Source organism: Ammospiza nelsoni, chromosome 5 (genome assembly GCF_027579445.1).
Source record: "Ammospiza nelsoni isolate bAmmNel1 chromosome 5, bAmmNel1.pri, whole genome shotgun sequence".
Lineage (NCBI taxonomy): Eukaryota > Metazoa > Chordata > Aves > Passeriformes > Passerellidae > Ammospiza > Ammospiza nelsoni.
The window spans coordinates 64682735-64703803 of record NC_080637.1 but is presented as its reverse complement, the minus strand read 5'-3'; the positions used below and the strand labels follow the sequence as shown (position 1 = coordinate 64703803).

Here is a 21069-nt window from a genome sequence, read left to right as displayed (position 1 = left end):
AAAAATAAAAATGAAAACAATAATCTGATTAAAGCAATGATATGAATGTACTGTACCTCCCAACCACAGGTTTAAAACATTATCTTCTTACAAGTCTCAAGGCAAACAGCCAAATTGTCTTGTGAAGCAAATTGAATAATTATACCATCAATTTATAACACACATTCAGCATTCAGGCCGATGGCTCAAGTAAATAGTTATGAGACATGGCATTTTGAAGGGTTTTGGTGTTTGTTTTTTTTTTTTTGTTTTTTTGTTTTTTTTTTTTTTGTTTTTTTTTTTTGTTTGTTTGTTTTTGTTTTTTTTTCTTTTATTTGTACTAGACATGCCACATGCTGTGCTGAAAATCCTTGATTCAGGACAGGTTATATCTTAGAAATAAGCTATGGTTAGTGTTTCAAGGGATTAGCACATGGCCTGTGTTCTCCTGGCTGTGGGGTGTGTGCGTGTTTGCGCACCCAGCTCACAAACATGTGCTGGCCCCCAGCAGATGCTGAGGCACATCTCACCCTGGCCAGGAGGGTGGGCATGAGTCAAGGATGCGCACAGCAAAAGCAAAAGGGGGATGCACTGATCCACGGCACGGGAACCTGCTGCCATCAGCACAAGTGTGAAGGAGATGGAAAGAAAACTGCAGGCAGCCTCCTCCAGGTATCATTCTTTAAACCTGGGAAACCCATCTAGCTGAAATATCTTTCTCTGCAGGAATAGGGCAAATGACTCCTGTGCATTCAGCTGGGACAGCTGAGCTGTGGACTAGGCAGCGGAGACAAAAAAGCACATTCTAAGCTGAGAGGAAAAACTAGGCATTGCCACTGTTCCCCCTTCTGGTACCCCCAAATCCCCCACCTCAGGGTTCTGTAACTGGCCTTGATGAGACCCAACCCCAGCAGTCAGAGAGGAGCTCCCACAAGGGGCTACAAAAGGAGCAGCGAGCAGCACTGACTGTCTGGAGTCAGCACCATGTCCTGCCACTGAAGAAGCCACTGAAGAAGCACTGAAATATTTAATCATTCGAAACATTCAAGTGCGACAAAATTATCAATGAAACTAATTAAGAATCTTGAGATAATAAGCACTGATGACAAAATGTTCCACTCTAGTGCCTGCCATCAGGCAGTCAGGATTTATAATATCAGTCATTTATAAAGCTTATATATACCCTGAAGGATCTCAGTGCACTTTCAAAACATGTGCCTCCACATCCACGTAGCCCTGCTCCCCAAGGTGACTCAAACTACTCATGCATACCCAGCAAAGGTTCCCAATTAGGGGTGAGGACTTCAGATGATGACAACAGAAATGTGACTATAAACTGCATGACGAGCAGAGAAGCTGGGAAGGGCCAGCTGTGGTGTCTGCAGGGCCAGGTCCTGAGGTCTCAGCCAACCCAGCTCTATCACAGGCACCCAGAAGGGCAGGCCACAGGAAGGTGAGACAGCTGTGCACAAGGCAGACTCGGGGAGGAAGAAGGTCATGGGTTTGATAAAAAGAACAGGGCACCAGCGTTTTATGCACTGGGATTTTTCAGCAATTTAGGACAGGAAGTGAACCGGTGTCAGGCGATCAACACTGCAGATGGGTCTTTAAGCAGCCAACATGTAAATGGGTTTTGGCAAAGATACCGCAACTAACAGTCTTTTTTTTTTTTTTCTTTTTTGTGAGAACTGCCATTTTTAGGTACAGTCAGAGAAATGTTGCCTTCTGCCTGCTACAAGCAGGTGTACAGATGTCGACAGAGAGTTCAGGCGAGTGCCAGGTACTCAAGAATCCTCACTGGGTATGTGAGCTGCTCACCCATCCCCAAGCTCTTGCAGGAGGCAGGTTTTATTTCCCACTGAGATTTCCAACGAGCTGGCTCTCCAGCAGACCCTGTCTGTGGGCTGAACTGCTCAGCACAGCCTGATTTTTGTTTTGTCTTTGTTTCTAAGTTAGGGCACCTCGGGCAGGCCAGCTCCTGAGCGCGGTGGGTCGCTGTGAGTCACCCACGCGGCGCCCCGGGAGCTGCCCACCAGACAGGCACAGCTAATCTGGAATGATGCCTGGTAACTGCAACAGCTAATTTCAGACTCAAGGCACCAATTTCCCAGTCACTTTGTAGCTACACTCTGCTACCTAACGGGTTCTTTGCACAATTATCGCAACACTTAGTAAGTTATTCATTTCCAAGAGAGCTAAGAAGCCTTGTAAATTATTTTCACTTTAAAGAAAGCAGACATAATCTCCTCTGGAGGATGTAAATAGCAAAGTTTCTCACCCATATTTTGTTTATTATTAATGTTTGAGAAATAATATTATCTCATCATTAGTTTAAAAAAAACTTTAAAAGAAAAAAGTAGTAAACAGGCAAGAATTTAAAACCCAGGTGCACATGCCATTGTGGCAATGGCATGTATCAGGCACAGGCAGTTTGAATATTTTATGCTTCATAATTTTTTTCTTAAATAATTAACTACCTTTAACTAGTGATTGTCCAGCCCTACCCCTGCTGTGGGTTTAACCGCTCTGAGTGTTCCTGTGGTGGTTCTGCTTCTCCCTGCTCCAAATCCAGGCTGTCTACAAGCCCTGCTTGACTTTTAGGTTAGAGATCTGTTTCCTGCCTCATCCTGTAATGGATGTAAATCCATTTTCTACAGCTTTGCCCCCTGCAGTAGACTCAAGCAGCTCCAGTTAAGATCTCTAGTGTTCACTGGCTGGACCATCATTCAGTCCAGTATCTCTTAGCACAGTGGAGAACCCTGCTTGCTCCAGCTGGGGATGTGGGTTTATTTGATTCTGTTTGCCTCTTGCAGTGCAGAAACAAAGAGTTAAAATCCCACACCTTGGTTTGATTACTGCATTGCTGACAGAAATGCAGATTTGGATGAGAAGACAAGATGTACTGAGCCACTAAAGAGTTGTACCCTTTGGACAACTAATTGAAATTAAACCTGTTCTCCAAAAAGCTTAAAAAAAATGTACTTCCAAAAACGATACCGAAAATTATCTATAATTATCATCTCATAGCATAGTCCAGTGTTGAAGGATATACAAGTGTACTTATATTTAGATGCATAAAGATGCACATGAGGGCTTGATAGTGTCTGCCAGCAAAGAATTTGCTTAGAATGCTTAGAATTTGTATATCTGCATGTGCACAGCAAGGGTCTCATGGCTACCACATTTCTCTGCAAAGTCTGAGTGTAAGTGGGATTAAAATCATTACTTCCTTAACCTGAAATGCTAAAAATGCAAAGGACAGTATTTAGATTTCTATTCAGTTTCAAGCAACCACTATGGTAATTAGCTTTGACTCGATAAAAGATCTGGTAACAATGTTTTCCTACACAACAAAACCTTAACCCCCAACTTGAGCAACACTTCCCATCTATTTTCTCTTAGTGCATTTATAGAACTATAGAAACAGAGAATAAATACATCAGCAAAAAGATCTAACAATGCTTAGAAACACTTAACTGCAACAACTACAACACTTGAAACCTGAAGGGCTTCACTGAGCAAAACCAGGTCTGTAAGATCAGCTCAGTAAGATTTCACACTGGTGGAAAATTGCTTTTAGAATGCTCTATGCAATTCTAATACCCACATTTTTCCAAAGGATGTTAAAAACCCACAGGAGAACTTCTGAAAGCAGGCAAACATCCTGTCCAACTTCTAAAATAAATATATAAATAAATTTTTAAAATATAAATCATTTTAGGAACAAACAGTTTTAATACAAGAAAACACTAACAGGTGATCACTGTGGTTTACAGGTAATATCCTAATCTTTATTTTGGAGAAGGATAATTAACTTGGGAGAAGAGATTAAACAAAACTGTGCTAAATTCATGAGAAATTTTTGCCAGAAAGATTCGGGTAAGAGGGCAGGACATATTCCCAACTATTTTTATGCAGGATGTCAGGACTGGGGGTGAGATGAACCCATACAGCAGCAATGGGGATCAAAACAGAGCCCAATTTCAAAGGTCACCAAACATTAAAAAAGTTCACATCTGAATGTTTTGGCCTGGATCTACCTGTGGTTTTTCTTGTAAAATCAGAGCTAGGAAAGAAAGCAGGACGTTCACTTAGCACCAAGTCTCTGTGTCCTTGCATTGTTCTCTCATTTAAGTGCACTGCTACGGCTCCACTGATAATAAAAGATTGATTTAAAAGACCATTCCACAGCCTAAGCAAACAGTGAGCCTGGCTAATGTTACATATCATATCCTCTTGTCATTTACTGCTACTCTGTGTGTTTACTGTGCCTCTCACTCCCCCTCAGTACCAGCCTGAGTGTGCAGCAGAGCAGCTGCTCCTCCGGGGTTGATGGCACAACTGCAGCTCTGAGCCCAGCAACAGCAGCCTCCTGATTGATGGTAAAAGCACAGCCCTGCTCTCAGTTAGGCTCTGAACCAAAACAACCTCCTCCCAAGGCTTTGGGTCAAGTCTTTGCAGATTTCCTAAATGACAGGCACCTCCATGTCACAAGGTGAAACTTACCTCTGGTAAGACCCAAAATTTAATCACATTATCTGCATTCCTCTATCAAGGTTCCTACTTCAGTCCAAAAGAGATTATGAAAGTAGGTAGTGTGAACAAAAAAAAAAGAATCAAAAATATTGTATCCACTCCATCTTTAACTTCTATCAGAAAAGCTATTATTTTGCATGGATTACTTTTCTTATGGTAGATTCAGTACACAGCATGACAAAAACATCCATGCTCTTCCCATTAGTACAGGAGGAAAACTTAATGGAGTGTGTTATGTTTTGCTTTGTCTTTCTCTTACCATTTTTTGAATAACTGGTCTTGCTTTGTGCTCCTAGCCAACATGATGAGAGTATTGCTCCTTTCCATCAAATAACTGGACTGTGAGAACAAAGAGGTGTGTTTTTGGAGCCTGATTCTCAGTTTCTCTAAGGTCCTACCAAGGCAGCAGAAACAGGCCTTAGCACAGTTGCAAGCCCTCTTTTGTAAAACAGAACAGCAGAAATGAGGCAATGTTATAACCCTGCTGCAGGTGAAGGATGAGGCTGATGTACACACACCTTGATGGTCCGTTCCCATTACAGGAACAGGAAAGAAAAAACAAATGTAAACTGAGAATCTGGCTTGGCAGTTACGCTGGATACAGTTTGTAGGATTTATATGTTTAATTAAAGCGAAAGGTAGAAACCGTCAGAGTCATATGAAAACAATATGTTAAGCAAGGTTTTGCCTAACATTTCTAGAACACCAGAACTTGCAACAATGGAACAAGAACAATTAAAAAGATTACTAAAGCAGTTTGTTTTGCTTGTTCTTCTTGGGATCCTTTATTTTCAAGGATGTCAGGAAAGACATTTTATGCCACCTAATTAAAACAACTTGGGAGGGTTTTGGTTTTTTGGTTTTTTTTTGTTTTTTTTTTTTTTTAACAGATACACTGATTAATTAATACAAATAAGTCCTGTGTCTTTGGTTTTACACAATTTTAGACTGCACAGTAACAAATTCCTAAAATTAATATGTATAATTTAATGAATTCACAGACAATACCTCTTTTTCCCCCACTGCAGAGTGAAGAAGAATGTGCTTAATAGGGAGTACTCAAAGCACTCTTTAAAACATTTCATGTTTCTGTCCTTGCAGAGGGTGATGCATGTGCATCCTTCAGTTTGTGCACATCAGTAGATCTGATGACTTTTATATTTTGGATCTTTGATGAAAATCACTGTGTTTTCACTTATATCTATGGGGGAAACATCAGATGATCTTGCAAAGAATTTCTTGTGGGACGTAAGTTAACCAGAATATATAAATACTATTCCACAAATTCTCTATGTCCTAAGACAAAACTTTTGAATTGTCTGCGCCTCCTGAAGAAACAGGACCATTAATATTACAGGACTTCTAGGTACTTTTAGAGGTTAATATTTATGTACCATTTGGATGTTAACAAATGAAAAGTGCTAAAATATCCTAGACTATTTAGAAAAGACATGGTATCTTCGCTCCTGCTGTGACAAGTCTGCTGTGCTAAAGTGGTACCAGCTTACCAAATCTAAAGAACAGAAAATCAGTGGTGTGACAGTTACTGCTCAGGTTAAACATTATTGAAAACCTGTAGGTAAAGCTTCTGTAATGGAGCTTATCTGCTTGTTATATTTATCCAGAGGGACTGGTCAGGAGGATTACAGCCCCTGTGCAAAGTGACTGGCAAGGTTTTGTGCACAGCACCTGTGGGCAGAGTGGTTTGTCAAGGTAGTGCTCTGCACAGAGCTGTGTGTTCAGGGAAGAAGTAAAACAATCAGAAAAGGAAAACAAAGGAGAAAAGAAGCACCAGGCACCGTCTCAGTGCAGCAAACACAGTCTGGTGAGGGACTGCCACAGTCCATGCTGCCCCATGGAGCTGTGAGAGCAGGAGCCACGTCCTGCTGCTGAGCTCCTGCTGGGATGGGCAAAAGGAGAGTGTGCACAGCCCTTGTAAATAAGTAGGGTCACTTCAAAGATATTTGGCTCTAATCCAAACAACCCTGAAATTTCAGCCAGCAGCTCGGCTCACCCCAGGTGAGCAATGTAAACAGCCAGCAAATTACGACATGGCACAAAATCTGACAAATGTTGGCATCTTTCTCAGCTGACAACATGGCCACATCCACAGAGGTGCACCTTTCAGTAGGGGAGTTCAAATGCTCCTTTGGCAAGGGATAAAGCATGCCTGGTTTGCACCCAGATTGTTCATTTTGTCTTACATTGAGCTTGCTCAGACAACAGGCAGTATTTTAGGTAACTACTACTTCTTGCTCCTCAAATTTCCATAGAAAATTGTTGGCAGTCATGACTTTCTTATTACAGAAGGTATCAAACCCATACAAAAGTTTTAAATTAACGAGCTGTTGGGGAAAATCCGCACAACACAACCTGTGACACTATCTGAAGACACCCATACAACTGGTGTCAAGCTGTGCCACTTAAAGCATGTTTTCAGCACCCACCTAAGACAGCCTGGCAGTGCATATTTGTGAATTTATCACAGGCAGGGAGTAAAATGCTTTTAAACATCATCGAATTTCCCCAGTGAATGTTCCTCCCAGCAGGAAGCTCTGCTGGCTGGTTTCTACCAGGCACGTTGAGCAAGATCACTTCTAAATAATAACTTCTCCCACAACTTGATTTCCTTGCCCTAAAGCCTGGTGACATGTATCTGAATACTGGATGCCAGCACCAAAAAGTACCCACAGCTCAAAGCAATATGTGCTGGAGGTGTTTGTGATGCTCTGGGTCTGGCAGAAAGCCAGCCTTGGGGTCAACACATTCAGAGACTTCACAGGTGAAATCCAAGGAGTTTGAACATTTCTGGAACACACATCACAAGAAAAGCTGGTTGTGAAGATGTACTTCTCTAGAGTGGAAGGGAACAGTGCAAAGCTGGGAGAGTGCTGTAATTCAACAAACTGCTGAAGAGTGGCTGTACCCTCCTCCTCAGAAAAAATAGTGGAAAAAACTCACCTCTGGGTGAAGGGGCATTCATACAGCCTGAAAATTGTGCAGTGAAATTCAAGTAACCCCTTGTGACTACTCCCCCATCTTCCCTGATGCTGAAACAACATCAGAGCTGTGGTGCTTAAATGCTTGTGTTTTTCACATTAGAGAGGCAGGAGTTTTGGACCCCCCGATTCCTATACTTACATACCTTTGGAAATTAGCATAAACATCTCAGCTGGCTACCGATGTGATTAAGATGTGCCTCCACTTTGCAATTTTTTCTTTGAAACAAAGCAAAGGCTTTCGTTTGTTAAGTGGAAATTCCCCAGTGGAAACCCCTCTCTCTTTCCCTCCCATTTCTGACCCCATACTGGGCACTTTAATCTAATTTTGGTTTGAGGTTTTAGAAGCTGAAGGCTGCTTCTGAAGATCACTGAGGGAAAAGAAATCACTGGGAGGAACACCACACTTTGAACTGAATGTCCCTGGCACAATGCATATTGGAAAAAGAAAGCACTAAGAACATTTCCCAATCAATGTAGCTGTATTTTTCACAACCAGTTAGAAGAAATGGAAACCTATGGTAAATAATGCTGCTTTGTAAAAGTCCAATTACCCTGAATGATAAATTGCCTAATTATTTCAGCTCTAGAATCTTTCCCAAGTTCTTTATCCTTTTTTTTTGTAGTCACTGTCTGCAGAACAAGAGCGTTTGACTGTTACTAATTAACAAGAGAGAAAGATGCAGGACATTTAGTAAATTCACTTCTGCTTAAATCCATGTTACATTATTTTTCCTCACCAAAGGGGAAAAAAATGTAACAATTTATTTAAAAGCTGCTCTGATGGAGAAAATTTTTCTCCATGACTACTTTGTGATATTAAAACAGTCAGCTTTTGTTTTTTACGCTCTCTAGAATGCCAAAAGATTTAAGGCACAGCAAGGTTAGATTAGCACCACGAAATTTTCTGTAAAGTTCTCTACTTATCAAGCTGTTAAATCTAAACTCATGACTGGACAAAATCATCTTCTTATTGTATCTGTAGTGCACATGAACTTGGATGAAACAAGTTCCAAAAAGATAAAGCTTTTAAAAGTGTTTTGTTCCAGTTCATTATGCATTGACTTTCTGACATCTTGTTTCTTCCTTTTTCCTTTATGTGGATCAACAACAGTAGCAAGAGTTTGTGGATAATAGCCCTGTGTTCAGAACTTTTTGACTTCTTGATTTTCTCCTTTAAATTTAAAGTGTAGCTAGGAGTATTGAAGAAGATATTAAAGTTTATTCAAAACCTCAATTGAAGAAGATCAAAATCATCTTATTGTATTACATTTTTAAACCTGATAGTATGTAAAGCATTAAAAAACAAACAAAACAATGAAATCTTTTTTCCCTCCTGCTTATTAACAGAGTCTTTTTCTGAAATCCATTTTTTAAGATGTGTGTAAAAGCAGAATGTTTTACATATAAAATAATATCAATATTTTGTTGAATTCTGAAAGCACAGTTTCTATACAGGTGGAAAACATTGAGTCAACAGGGCCAAAGAGTGAATTGTTTGCACAACATTGCTTAATGTGCCATGCCTCAGTGACAGCCAGGGAGGATAATTCCTGGGACTGAGAAAGTAATTGAGCTCTCAGTCTCACTGCATCTGAGCCCTGACTAAGGATGGTAAACATGCAAGCATCTATTTATCTACTCAGTCTTGGTTAAAAGCCCAACATTCCAGTCCATACAAACAACTGGCATTTCTAGTGTAGAACAGTTTGAAGTCTCCCCTGACTGAGGCCCCAAATGCCCATCCCAGCGGCTACTGCAGCAGTGAAATTCCACTTCTGGCCTTACTGCTTGCATAGAAACCCTTGTGGGGCACTGACCAAAACATTCAAAACATGACCAGTTACACTGACATACAGGTTGGATTTTGTTGCTTCAAAGGATTTGATTTTGGAGAAGTGCCATAACTTCTGTCTTATGAAAACCAGACATCAAATTAGTTAGTAATAAGATTACAACCACAGACAGTTAACTTCAGCCTCTTCAGGCATCTTCTTGGAAAGATCCCTTGGGAATAGGCCCCACAGGGAAGAGGCATCACAAGGATCCCTTCCTCCAGGCTCAAGAATGATGCATCTGAATGAACAAGAAATTGTGCAAAGGGGGCAAGAGACCCACATGGATGAACACAAAACTCTTTTCATTTCTCAAGCAGAAAATATACAAGAGATCCAGGGTCAAGCCACTTACAATGAATATAAAGAGGTTATCAGAGTAAGTAGCAATGAGACAAGGAAGGCCAAAGTCCATCTGGGGGCCAAAATTAAATCAGGCCAAGAATGTCAAGGACAACTAGAAAGGCTTTTTCAAATACATCAATAACAAAAGAAAAACAAAGGCAATAGGCAGAAATTGATGCACAGGAAATGCCACCTGAATTTGAGGAAGAATTTCTTTACTGTGCAGGTGACCAGGTACTGGAACAGATTGCACAGAGAGGGTGTGGAGTCTCCCTCACTGGAGACATTCAAAACCCATCTGGACACAATCCTGTGCCACTTGCTCTAGGATGGTTGAGCAAGGGGGCTGGACCAGAGCCCCCCCTGTGGTCCCTTCCAGCCTGACCCATTCAATAAATATCAGTGAAAAATTGTTCTGTGACACAGTAAAAAATATTAACTGATTTGAAATGGAACAGTCTTCAGACAGGATGTGTTTCCTACATTCCTTTGTGTTTCCCTGACTACTCCCTTTGCACCAATCTTTCAATCTGGTTAAGTGAAGAAATGTTCACTCATATCACTGGTGGAAGACCACCACATTTCTAGAGCAAGGGCACACCAAGAAACACCACCTTTCCTTTCTTTCCATGTTAAAAGAAAAGCATAAGATGAAGCAGGGCAAACAATACAAAAGCCATCTCACGCTGATTAAAAATAGCAAAATTATATTGTAAGAAACAGAAATTATTTAAATACATACGTTCTGCCAGGGTGGTAAAAAAGGGGGAAAAAAAGGGAGAGGAGGTTACAAGAAGTTCAGTCTACCAAAAAACTGCTTTACATAATCATGAAATGCAAACTAGTTTCCACTCCTGGCACCAGCTCATTCAGCCTTCACTTCAAATGCTTATTGACAAATAAATGGACTGGTTGCTTCCTATTAATGCTTCCTAATTTATGTACATACCTGGAGGAAAAATTCCATTTTGACCTCACATTCATATAAGCTAAGATCATTTTTAAGCTATGAATATGATGAATACAATTTTAATTTCTTCTTGGTTGCTGCTGGGGGTTTGCTGTTTCTTAATAAATTAAGCATGTGTTCTCCTCAGCTCAACTTTTGCACCTTATGCTTTTAATACCTGCAATTCAGGAATTTGTGTGAAATTTCCAGATGAAAGACTTTCTTCTCTTCAGTCATCGTTTATTCTCTCCCTCATGCAAGCACAGGTGCACAAACAGGATTTGCTTTATCTACTGTTCCCCAATACTTCTCCTTCTCTTCCTTTGCCCATAGAATCATACAATGTTTTAGCTTGGAAAGGACCTTAAAGCTGATCTAATTCCAACCCCCCTGCCATCAGCAGGGATATCTTCCACTACACCAGGCTGCTCAGAACTCCATGCAGCCTGGTCTTGAACACTTTCAGGGATGAGGCATCCACAGCTCTGGGCAACCTGTGCCAGTGCCTCTCCATCCTCAGAGTAAATAATCTCACCTAAATCTACTCTCTTACAGTTTAAAGTCATTGCCACTTGTCCTGTCACTACAGGTCCTTGTAGAAGGTCCCATGGAAAATTCCTATCATGAAAGTGGCACTTGCTTTCAGAAATCTCAAGAGACACTCTTGTCCTTACAAGGTAAAATGCTATTAAAGCAAGATTTTACCCCTTGGTCTTGAAAGCCTCTCAGAAGCTGAGAGTTCAGTGGAGATTCCTGCAGCAGATGAGAATGCCAGGGCTGGGCCAACACCTTCATGCCCTGGAGAATCTGCCTTTGAGTCTGGGGACACGGAGGGGTCTCATCCCAAATGAATGTTAACTAACATACTGCTTGAAAATGCTTCTCTGCTTAGCTTAGTATTTAATATTTCCCAGGGGACAAGTTCCTGCCTGATGAATGCAATTGGCTGCTAATGCTGAGACACAGTCTGGGGTCCTGACACAGATGTCCAAAGCCACCTTCTCTCATTTTTAAGTTCTTTCAAGGCCCAGATGGTTTAGCTCTTCTAATTTTTTTGCACTGAGGTTGTGCCTATTGATAGCTGTCTCTTTCTTTGCTAAGTATTTATGATACAGCAGCACATAACTTATGGAAACTTTCAGTGCCTAACTTCCATGACAAAACAAAAAAATAGTATAATATCGTCCTGGGCTCCTACTTCACATTGAAAAACTCCTGAGGGAAAGACAAGCTGCCACTCAAAGAACAGGCACTTACACCTGTGAAGGCATCCCCATTCCTGAGAAATCATGGCATGTTCACCTCTTTTCCTACCATGTGGCTTGCCTGGTCAGAGAATGTCCCTCCCAATGTCATGGAGAGGAGCAGTGGTGATATTTTCTGTGGTTTAGCTTATCTCCTTGCTTCCTTCTACAAGGCTCAACTGCCAGCGCAAAAATGTGATCTACCACTTCTACCTCTGACAATGTTCCACCCTGCACCCTATGACGTTACCTATCTGCAGCTAAAAGGTTAACACTGATATGAATATAAAAATTTATTGGACATTGCTTTGATATTAATTTGGCTTACTTTATCCCTGGAGGAAGCTTGTTAATCACCATATACAGGGGCAGTTGGGAGACGAATCCTGAAGAAAATTGTAACAAGTTTCTTGCTCAGCAGTGGTATTTTTTCCTTAAATTAAAAGCAAATATACTCTTTTCTCCATAAAATCCTGAAATGTAAGGGGGGAAAGGAGGGGGACAAGAAATAGAAAGACATGGAAGATGCATCCCTTTACTTTCTTTTTAAACAAATCTGTCTAATCACATTTAAAGTGCTGCATTATTAACATCTTTGCCATTAAATGTTCCATGTCAGTAGAAAAATTTATTCTTTAACATGAACCCTGCAGCAGTGATAGTGGGTCAATTATTATGAGGATGGCAAAATACCAAGAAAATTCAGGGGTGAAAATGAGTATCTGTCTAGCATACATTACCTGAGACTCAGTTTTGCTCAAGAATAGCAATAAGGCAGTCACGGAGCAACATGTGACACTGCAAGCAAAAGACAAATTAGTCTTCATGGACAAGAGACTGATAGGCCTGAACAAATGGAAAAATAAAAGGGTTTTTTTCTCTCTTTTCTCTTTATTTCTTTTTCTTGTGTGAAAAGGGTTAAAAAAACTCTGCAGTGTCAACAACAACAAGAAGTTCTTTGAAATAAAGGTACATTAATCATCTCAACAACACCTCATCCCAGGCCACATAGAATCACCTATTCTCAGCTGTGAAAAGGATTTTCCTAGGAAAGAATTAAGGTTTGGACAAGTCAAGGGAGAAGTACAATGTCAAGATATAACCGGGGTTTGAAACGTGGAATTTGTTCCTATAAGCTAACAGTAGGCTTTCCAAAAAAGCAAAGCCAAACCAGACTTACCAATTGTTTAACTCAACTCTTTGCACATCATAAATAGGCTGACTCTCAAGAAAGGCTTAACTGTCTTTGAAAGTCTTTATCCCCTTTGAAGAGCAGGCATCTGTAGGTACAGTGTAAGAACTACAAACATGAGGCAAGCAAGGAGAATTGCTCTCATGCAGCTCCTGGCTGCTCATGCTTCAGCAAAAGGGTGACTGTGGCTGCCCTACAAAGCACAGGAACAAGCAACATGGATCTTCCAGGCCTCCAGGACGCCTTCTCTGCTGGGAGGGTGCCTGGGGTGGAAAGCAGCCTGTGCAAAGAGATATCTTCTAAGGTTTGCACAGTGAGAAAACTGAGCCCAAGCTTTTCCACCTCAGTGCCTGCTCCCAGCATTTGAGCCTGGGAACAGGTTTGGAGCAAAGTGGACAAACACTTGGCAAGCTTGGACTCAAGGCTTTTCTCATGATACCTCTCTATACAGCAGAGACTCGAGATGTAGAGATAAAAAAGCCCTGAGTCTCAAAGGTGTTTAAGTGGCTGACATTCCTTAAGAGTTAGAAGTCAAAATAATCTCTGTCCAAGAGAAGTGACTTTGGGTCTCTTGAGTCAAAAGCTTGCATTTCAAATCAAAATATTCCAGATACTTACAGTAGAGGAGAAATGTGGGGAAAGGCTTATTGTCTTCTCCTAACTTAGCAACCTTTGACTGGTATGTACAGAAGCACAATGGGACTAAGATAAATAACTGATTTCAGACACTGAGCAACTGCATGAAGAACTGCAGAAACAGAATCTAACAGTACTCAGTCTCTACAAGTTTAAAAGCATTTCTCTATTTGTTTAAAAAAAACCAAGTGCTGACAGCTGACATTCATAAATGATGGGAGGCTCTGCAACACTTTCTTAAACAAACAGAGCAATCAAAGAGTGTCATTTCATTCAACAGAATAAACAGCAACAACAACCAATATTGTTTGTGCTCCCTGGCTCTGTATGTTTTGTGTGTGTATGTGTATGCATGTGTAACAGCAACTCTCTTCTGTAGATTTTTTTTCTGCATACTATTTACAATTCAGTCTCCCTTGATAAATGCAAGCCTTCACTGTCAGCAATATTTCCTTAGTGAAGCTCAGTCTCTGTAGTTGGGAGCTTCAGAGAGCACAAAGCCTTGAGATACTGCATGAAAGGCACCAAACTCATGCAAATTGTTGTAGTAATTCCCTGACAGTGACATCTCTCTGACTTTCACCTCTCATTTCCACTAATGCTCAAAGAAAACCGGCTGTGCTACCAAGGAGACTCTCTGCACAGACTGCTTAAAAATCTAAAGCACTCAATCAGGCACAGAAACACCAGAAAAATGGTCCTACCTCTCTCTGCTCTAGAAATTTTATGGGAAGGGAAAATTTTGAAATGGCAAAATCCCTTTTCAAGAAGACATCTCCATTAGACTGCAGAGGTATTAGTGAAGGAGCTTTTCAGTGGGAAGAACAGAATCATAAGCCAGTGTAAAGTTTAGTACAATTCCACTCAAGTCAGTGAAGACAATAACTCCAGATGAGCAACTGCCACACCCAGTATGTCTGATGAATTACAGCCCCAAAATTATCAATCATAAATGAGGAGTTTATGCATCAGTCCAGTTCAACCTGGGCTATTCACAACTCACTACACAGAGCAGTTAAAAAGGAATTAATCAGTATTGTTTCATAATCAAAACTATGGATTGCAATGACTTTGGAGTAGCATCATTCAATATTTTTGACATGAAAGTACAGATGAAACAGTCTGGTCAATATTTTCAATAAAACATATTGAAAATATTCCTGGGTCCTAAAGCTTTACAAAACCAAGTCTTTATAGAAACAGGAAGATGTCTTCATATCAAAGAAAAATCTCCAAGTCTCCATTTAAATAGAGAGACAGTATGGCAGGACCTTGAAGTTTCTTTAAACTTTACAGACTCTAGACAGAGGTGAAAATGTTGATAAGTCACACCAGCACTGAATTGTTACACTAGTACTTTGTGTGGATAGGAAATTTGATGCAGTAGAGACATGCTGTGTCTTATCCTATTCTTCACTCCTCTCACACTGATGTTTCTAAATGTCATATCAAGCAGTGATAAGTAAGAGTAGTACAAAGCTTTTTTAAAATAGAATGGGAAACACAGTTAGTCTTGCAGCCTCCAATGGATGTTTTATGGTAATAGCTGCTCTTTCATGTATTCACTTTTATTTACTTCTCCTGACTCCTGTGCTCTCCCTCACCTTTGTCAGGGCTCCTGCAAGTATTCCTAGGCATCAGCAGCAAGGAGCAGTGAGCTGCTACTCTGTCCCTCACCAGACCTGGAGCCTCACATATCAGTGCAGCAACACATCTCAGGCTCTTGTAATGCTCAGTGCAAGTTTTTCTCTGTTGTTCTTTAAGTAATGTCATGTTTTTATAGATATGAGCTAAAAATGCCCCAAAATTGTAGCACCAAGTCTACCCATTCCTTAATGCAAGGCTTGGCTGTCTATTACTGAGAATATGCAGTAAATTATTCCTGAAGGTGAGATTAGAATTCAGGGAGCTCTTGCTCCAGGCTTTTCTATGCTCTGCACCATCAAGTATGGATTTCTTTATTGCAAGAAGATCATTCTCATACCTCTTTTGCCCTCCTTAGCTGCCCCAAGCATGCTGGCTTTTCCCCCTCAAGAAAATGACCTAGTTTCACTGGTTTAACCTAATGTGTTTACTTTGCAACAGATCAGGAGCCTGCCTACACCCACTCACCACATTCCACCTCAGGGTAACAAATAACTTCTTATGAGAAGTCAGCTTGGTCACCTATGGTTTTGCACTCTGTTTTGTGACATTACTCTTCCTGTCTAAAATTGTGCAGTCCAGTAAAACAACAACACAAAAAAAAAAATAAATTATAATTGTCAATGATTCAGGCTTGAGAGCAGGGACAAGGAAGGGAGAGAGATTTTAGCATTTTTAAATGCTAAAATGGGAATAGAGGAAAAAAGAGAGGCCTCACATTAAGGGAATCCCCAGCATGGAAGATGCAATTTTTCATGCCCTAATCTCTGAGGCTTAGGACAAAACACACAGAGCAGCTCAGAGCACACAGTGGCACTCAGAAGCAAGTGTTCATATGCTCAAAATGAATGTGTGTGCTCCAGGATTTCTATGGTCTTGCTAAGCACACACACACAGACAAACAAAAAATCAACTTGCTTTTACAATGATATAATCAGTCACATGTGCAAAAACTGTTCCTAAATATTTCTTGCGAAGGGCTCTTTAAAACCTCTGCACAGGGATCATTTTTGACTGAAAAGGAGAGTTGAAGACCATGGGTGCATTCTTTCTCACTTGGTGAATGTGGATAAAAAAACATCTCTTTCACAACTGTATAGCCTCTAACAGTTCAGGGATGGTCAGCCACAAACGCTGTAAAAATAATCTGGTCTTGAAATAGCAACCTTTCTCTTTTTTTTTTCCGTATGTCCTCCTTTACTGGTACATACCAGGCTAGCTTCTCAGCTGATGCATATCACCATACCTGTACTAATACCAAACATGCACCAGTTTAACCCATCTGAGGATCTGACCCCTCTCTGCTGTCCCAGATCTGTGGTCTCTGCAGAAAGCAATATTATTTTATGCAGACACAGAGGTAGGCGTCCTGCCCCCACTAGTTCATATTTAACTCTCTTTTCATCTTGTTTATTTTGCTTTCATGGTATCAAAGCAAGCTGCACACCCAGCAACAAGCTTGCAGCAAATAGGTGCATCTTATTTTTAGCAGATTGCCCTTCACAGGGCACACACTACGCTCCCAAGGGATTTATGAAGAGGCTCAGGTCAAAGTCTTTATAATTTGAATTTTTATTTGTGTGTTAGAAGAATTATGCTTGTCTTTTCCAGTACAGTTGGAACACACACAGGGATTCAAAAGTAGTATGGGAAGATACAGCGTGTGGTGACAAGTAATCACCATTCAGTATTTTGTCTCTCTGCTTCCCCAGAGATGAGAAGTTCTGCATGCCCTTTCCCTAAATCCTAAAGACCCAGATAGAGGTAAGGGGGCAATTTCCTGTCCTCTACAATAACTGAGGCCAGGGGCTTCTCCTGCCAGACTCTAAAATGGGGCAGGATGCCTCTTCTCACTTTGAGGCAAAGAGACACCATGAAGCCTCAATACTGAGCTGTCAGTCAAGAAAAGAACCTAAAATGTCCTTTAGCAAGCAGATGAGGATAGTCCTGGAGGTAAAAAGAAAAAGATGACAACCCATGACTCACTCAGACACTGTTTTCTGAGGACACCTGCCTGGAAGTGCCATCTCCACAGGCTGTGTGGAAGAGATTGGCAGTGAGACCTCCCAAGACAGCCCTGAAACAAACTTGGCTGGACACAACAGAGCAGGATAACATGGTCCTGTCTCCTCTGGGTATCTGAGTCCCAGCACTGGGACTAGACACTTGCAGCACCTAGCTTTGTGTTTCTGCACCACACTGCAGCAGCCTGCACCACGCCTGCCCAGGGATCTCTAACCCAGCATTGACTCAGCTTTCTCCATCCCCTTTATGCTCTCCCAATGTACCCACTGCGCAAGACAGACAAATGAAGATCACAGCAAAGGCAGGAGTGTCCTGAAGTACAACACCCTGAGCCACCAAAATATTGCTGTATGCCCAGATGGCCCAACCTTGCTCTATTACTGGCTATTACAAGGTCATCATGCTTTGTGTTTTTGACTGGTGTGCCAAAAAGCTGGAGCTGTGCCTGTCATTTATAGCACCTTTTCTCAGATGGCTCTCACATGTCTTTATAAACTTTGGTAAATGAGTATATAAATCACCCTGTCCACCACCAAAGTACAATCATCTCTGGGATGATACACGGCAGCTGCTGTAAAATCAGACTGCAGCTCCACACCACAGATTAGGGCAATAAAACATGCTGCATCAGCCAACTGAAAGGGATGGAGGACAGAAGGGGGACAAGGTAGAGGACATTTTGCAGTTATAATTACCTGAGTATAAATTTGGCTGAAGAGGATACTGTGTTGAATACTTGCATATCTGCAAATCAAAACAGTCTTCTACTACATATCAAAACAATCTGACTGTACCATTCCCCATATTTTGGCCTTCTAAAGCCCTTCCTTTGTGAAAATTGCAGAGCACCTTGATAAGAGCAAAGCAATAACCTAATCAAATTTCTTAGCAACTGACTTGATAACTAACTGAGCCTGTAGCTTCTGTGTCCCTCCCTTCCTCTCTCTTGCATGACAACTGAACACAGCATCTATATATACCCAGTTCTAAAATAGCTCTGCTCCCGTAACTCGCAAACCATTCACATAGATCTCATTTTCTAGGCTAAAAGTAGTTAATTGCAGTCACTGAGGGGACTGAACTGCTGCACCCTTTTCCTTATTCTGGGATGGGCTCCTTGAGCAGTGTATTGCCCCCTCCTGCCCCTCTGCCAAATCATGAACTGTTTATAAAAGGAAATCTTCTGAAGGATGGGGCTGCACAGATCAGATCTACAAATTTCCTGTTATCGAGGACTGTAGATGAATCATTATCCTTCTCTCCCTCTCTTCTCCTTGGCCATATATGCACCATCTAAAGCTAAACCTGACAACTCAGAAAGTACAGGGAATTTACTTGAAAGGTTCTTCCAATCAATATATGACATGGGACAGCACAGCTTGGGATGAGGACACCAGCTTGAGTTGAGCCTCATACATATTTTGTACAGAGCAGAAATTAATTTGAGTGCAAACTCTCTACACTGACTGGGAACACTGCCATAAGTGTCCCTAGCTTCATAACCCCTCCTAGACAGTGCAAAAGCTGAAATTATTGACAAAATATTCATAGAGAACCAAGAGAGTCAAGAATTAGGCATTTGAATTTGATTATTATTGAAACGTTACTAATATTGATTGTTATTGAAACATTACTAATAATGAATGGCAGCTCAGTCAGACCATACACAAGCCAGGGTCCATTTTGTTCTCCAGCTTGAATCAGACTCACACCCACATGTGAACCTCTTGCACTGACTCACTCTGCAGTCTCCAAGTGCACAGCAAGGGCTCCTTTAACTGGAACTGGACCAGACCAGCTGGTAAGGGAAATTTGTCACACACAGAGCTAGCCTTTAATACCCCAGAATAAACTACTGAGGTGCTTAGAGGGTGTACCCAGCAGCCCCCACTACCACCTGTGCTGGATGCTGAGGCTTTGCCTACAGGAGGACACTTCTTGTCCCTGTAGACATGGCCATATACACGGACTTCCTACGTGGAACATCCTTAAGGAATCAGCCAGACAATGACTGATTGCACTCAGATCTCTACACACTTTCATGGAAATGTTTACTATTTCACATGTCTATCTACAGAAAGATGTCATATGACTGATATCATACACCCATCCTATAGGATAGCTCTCCCAGCAGTTCCCCTTTGGTTTCCTAGGCCGTCAGCTTTCAGGAACTGATGAGGAGATTACCCATATTTTCCTTGGGACTGCAGAGCAGGGGGTTCTGTGTGCAACTCTTGCCCCCAGCATTACCCAGTAAACTGCCCATACCCCAGGCCAAGTTGCACCTTCACACCTTGGCAGGCCTTAAGGAAGTCAGCTGAACTCACCAGACACGAGGGCACAATTAGGCCTGCCCTGTATGAATGAAACAAGTAAATAACTCCAGCTCCTGGAAACAAAAATGCCCTTGGTAAATACAGATAGTGGAGAAGTCATTTGAACACATATAAGAGAATTTGATACCATTATTTTTTTTAAGCTTACACATATATTCTGCTGCTAGAAGAAAAAAAAACAAGAACATTTAAAACAAAACTTTGAAGTTTAGGATTTGTAAGGACACTATTTATGCTCCCACTATTTATGCTCCCAGTAAATAAAATTGACCACAAAACCAGTAGAAACACTTGTACAAGAGGAAAAAAAATAGATATGTGTAGTTTTAGAGCCTGACAACAGCTGGTTGATTTCAATAATGTAAAATATTTTTTAAAGGTTATGCATTCACCACGACACAAAGTTTCTAGGCCATCTCTTGTGTTGATACATTTCCATTGCCTTGCTCCCTGCACAAAGCCCCAGAGCAGCACATCATACTCACATGTTTTGCAGAGAACTCATCGACCTCCCGCAGCACCTTCTCCTGGCACTCCAGGTTGGTGGCCAGCAAGTAGGTGGCAAAGGACAGCGTGCTTGTGGTGGTCTCATAGCCAGCAATCAGGAACAGGAAAGCTTGGCCTGCTATCTCATCCTCTGTCAGCATCTTCTGAGCCTTTTCAGATGGGGCTGTGCCAGCCAGAGGTGCCTCATCCTGTCTGGGAGCAGCAGATGGGCTGAGCACAGCAGAACACCCGGCTGCCATGGCTGAGTCGCCCGCGTCAAGCATCCACTGGAGAAAATCTCTGCGCCTCTGCAGAACAAGAAACATGAGGGATAGGTCACAGAGCAATGCCTTCCATGGGGGATGGAAGCAGAGAGCTACTTCCTATTTATAGTGCATGCTTGGCTCCTACAGAATGGCCACCAGCCTTTCAGTGAATGAGGAGGCTTCTGTAAATCAGCTGGAAATGCCGTAACTAACAGCCTGTCATTGCTTTCTTCCCAGTGAGATGAGACTGATCTGCCCCCAATTCACAAGAGGTATGTTATGTACCCTCCACAGAGCATTGCTAATGGCCAACTCTTTTATACTTAGGCTGAGATCTTGGCACTTGCTGGGAATCAGGGGACTGACATAGACACGGTACATGCAGGCTCCATGTGCACCTCCAGATGGAGGCAGCACAAATCATGCTTGGAGGAGCTGGTCCATCTGCTTGGATGCACCACCTTCACTTGTTGGTATGGTCCAAAGCTTGGAACTCACCATCTAAGTTCAGGGTTGCATCTACATAACTTTCTATGCTAGCTTAGTGTGACAGGGCTGAAATCTAATCTCAGTAAATCAAGACATCTTTTTATGAGA

General features: G+C 41.6%; 1 protein-coding gene across 1 annotated transcript in view; it reads right to left on the bottom strand.

The window, feature by feature from the left end:
• The window catches only part of TBXAS1 (thromboxane A synthase 1), a 227848-nt gene that overhangs the window by 45304 nt on the left and 161475 nt on the right, over nucleotides 1–21069 (bottom strand). Inside the window, exon 9 of the mRNA XM_059472124.1 lies at nucleotides 20206–20514. Coding sequence (XP_059328107.1) covers nucleotides 20206–20514 — 309 coding nt within the window. The remainder of the gene's footprint in view (nucleotides 1–20205; nucleotides 20515–21069) is intronic.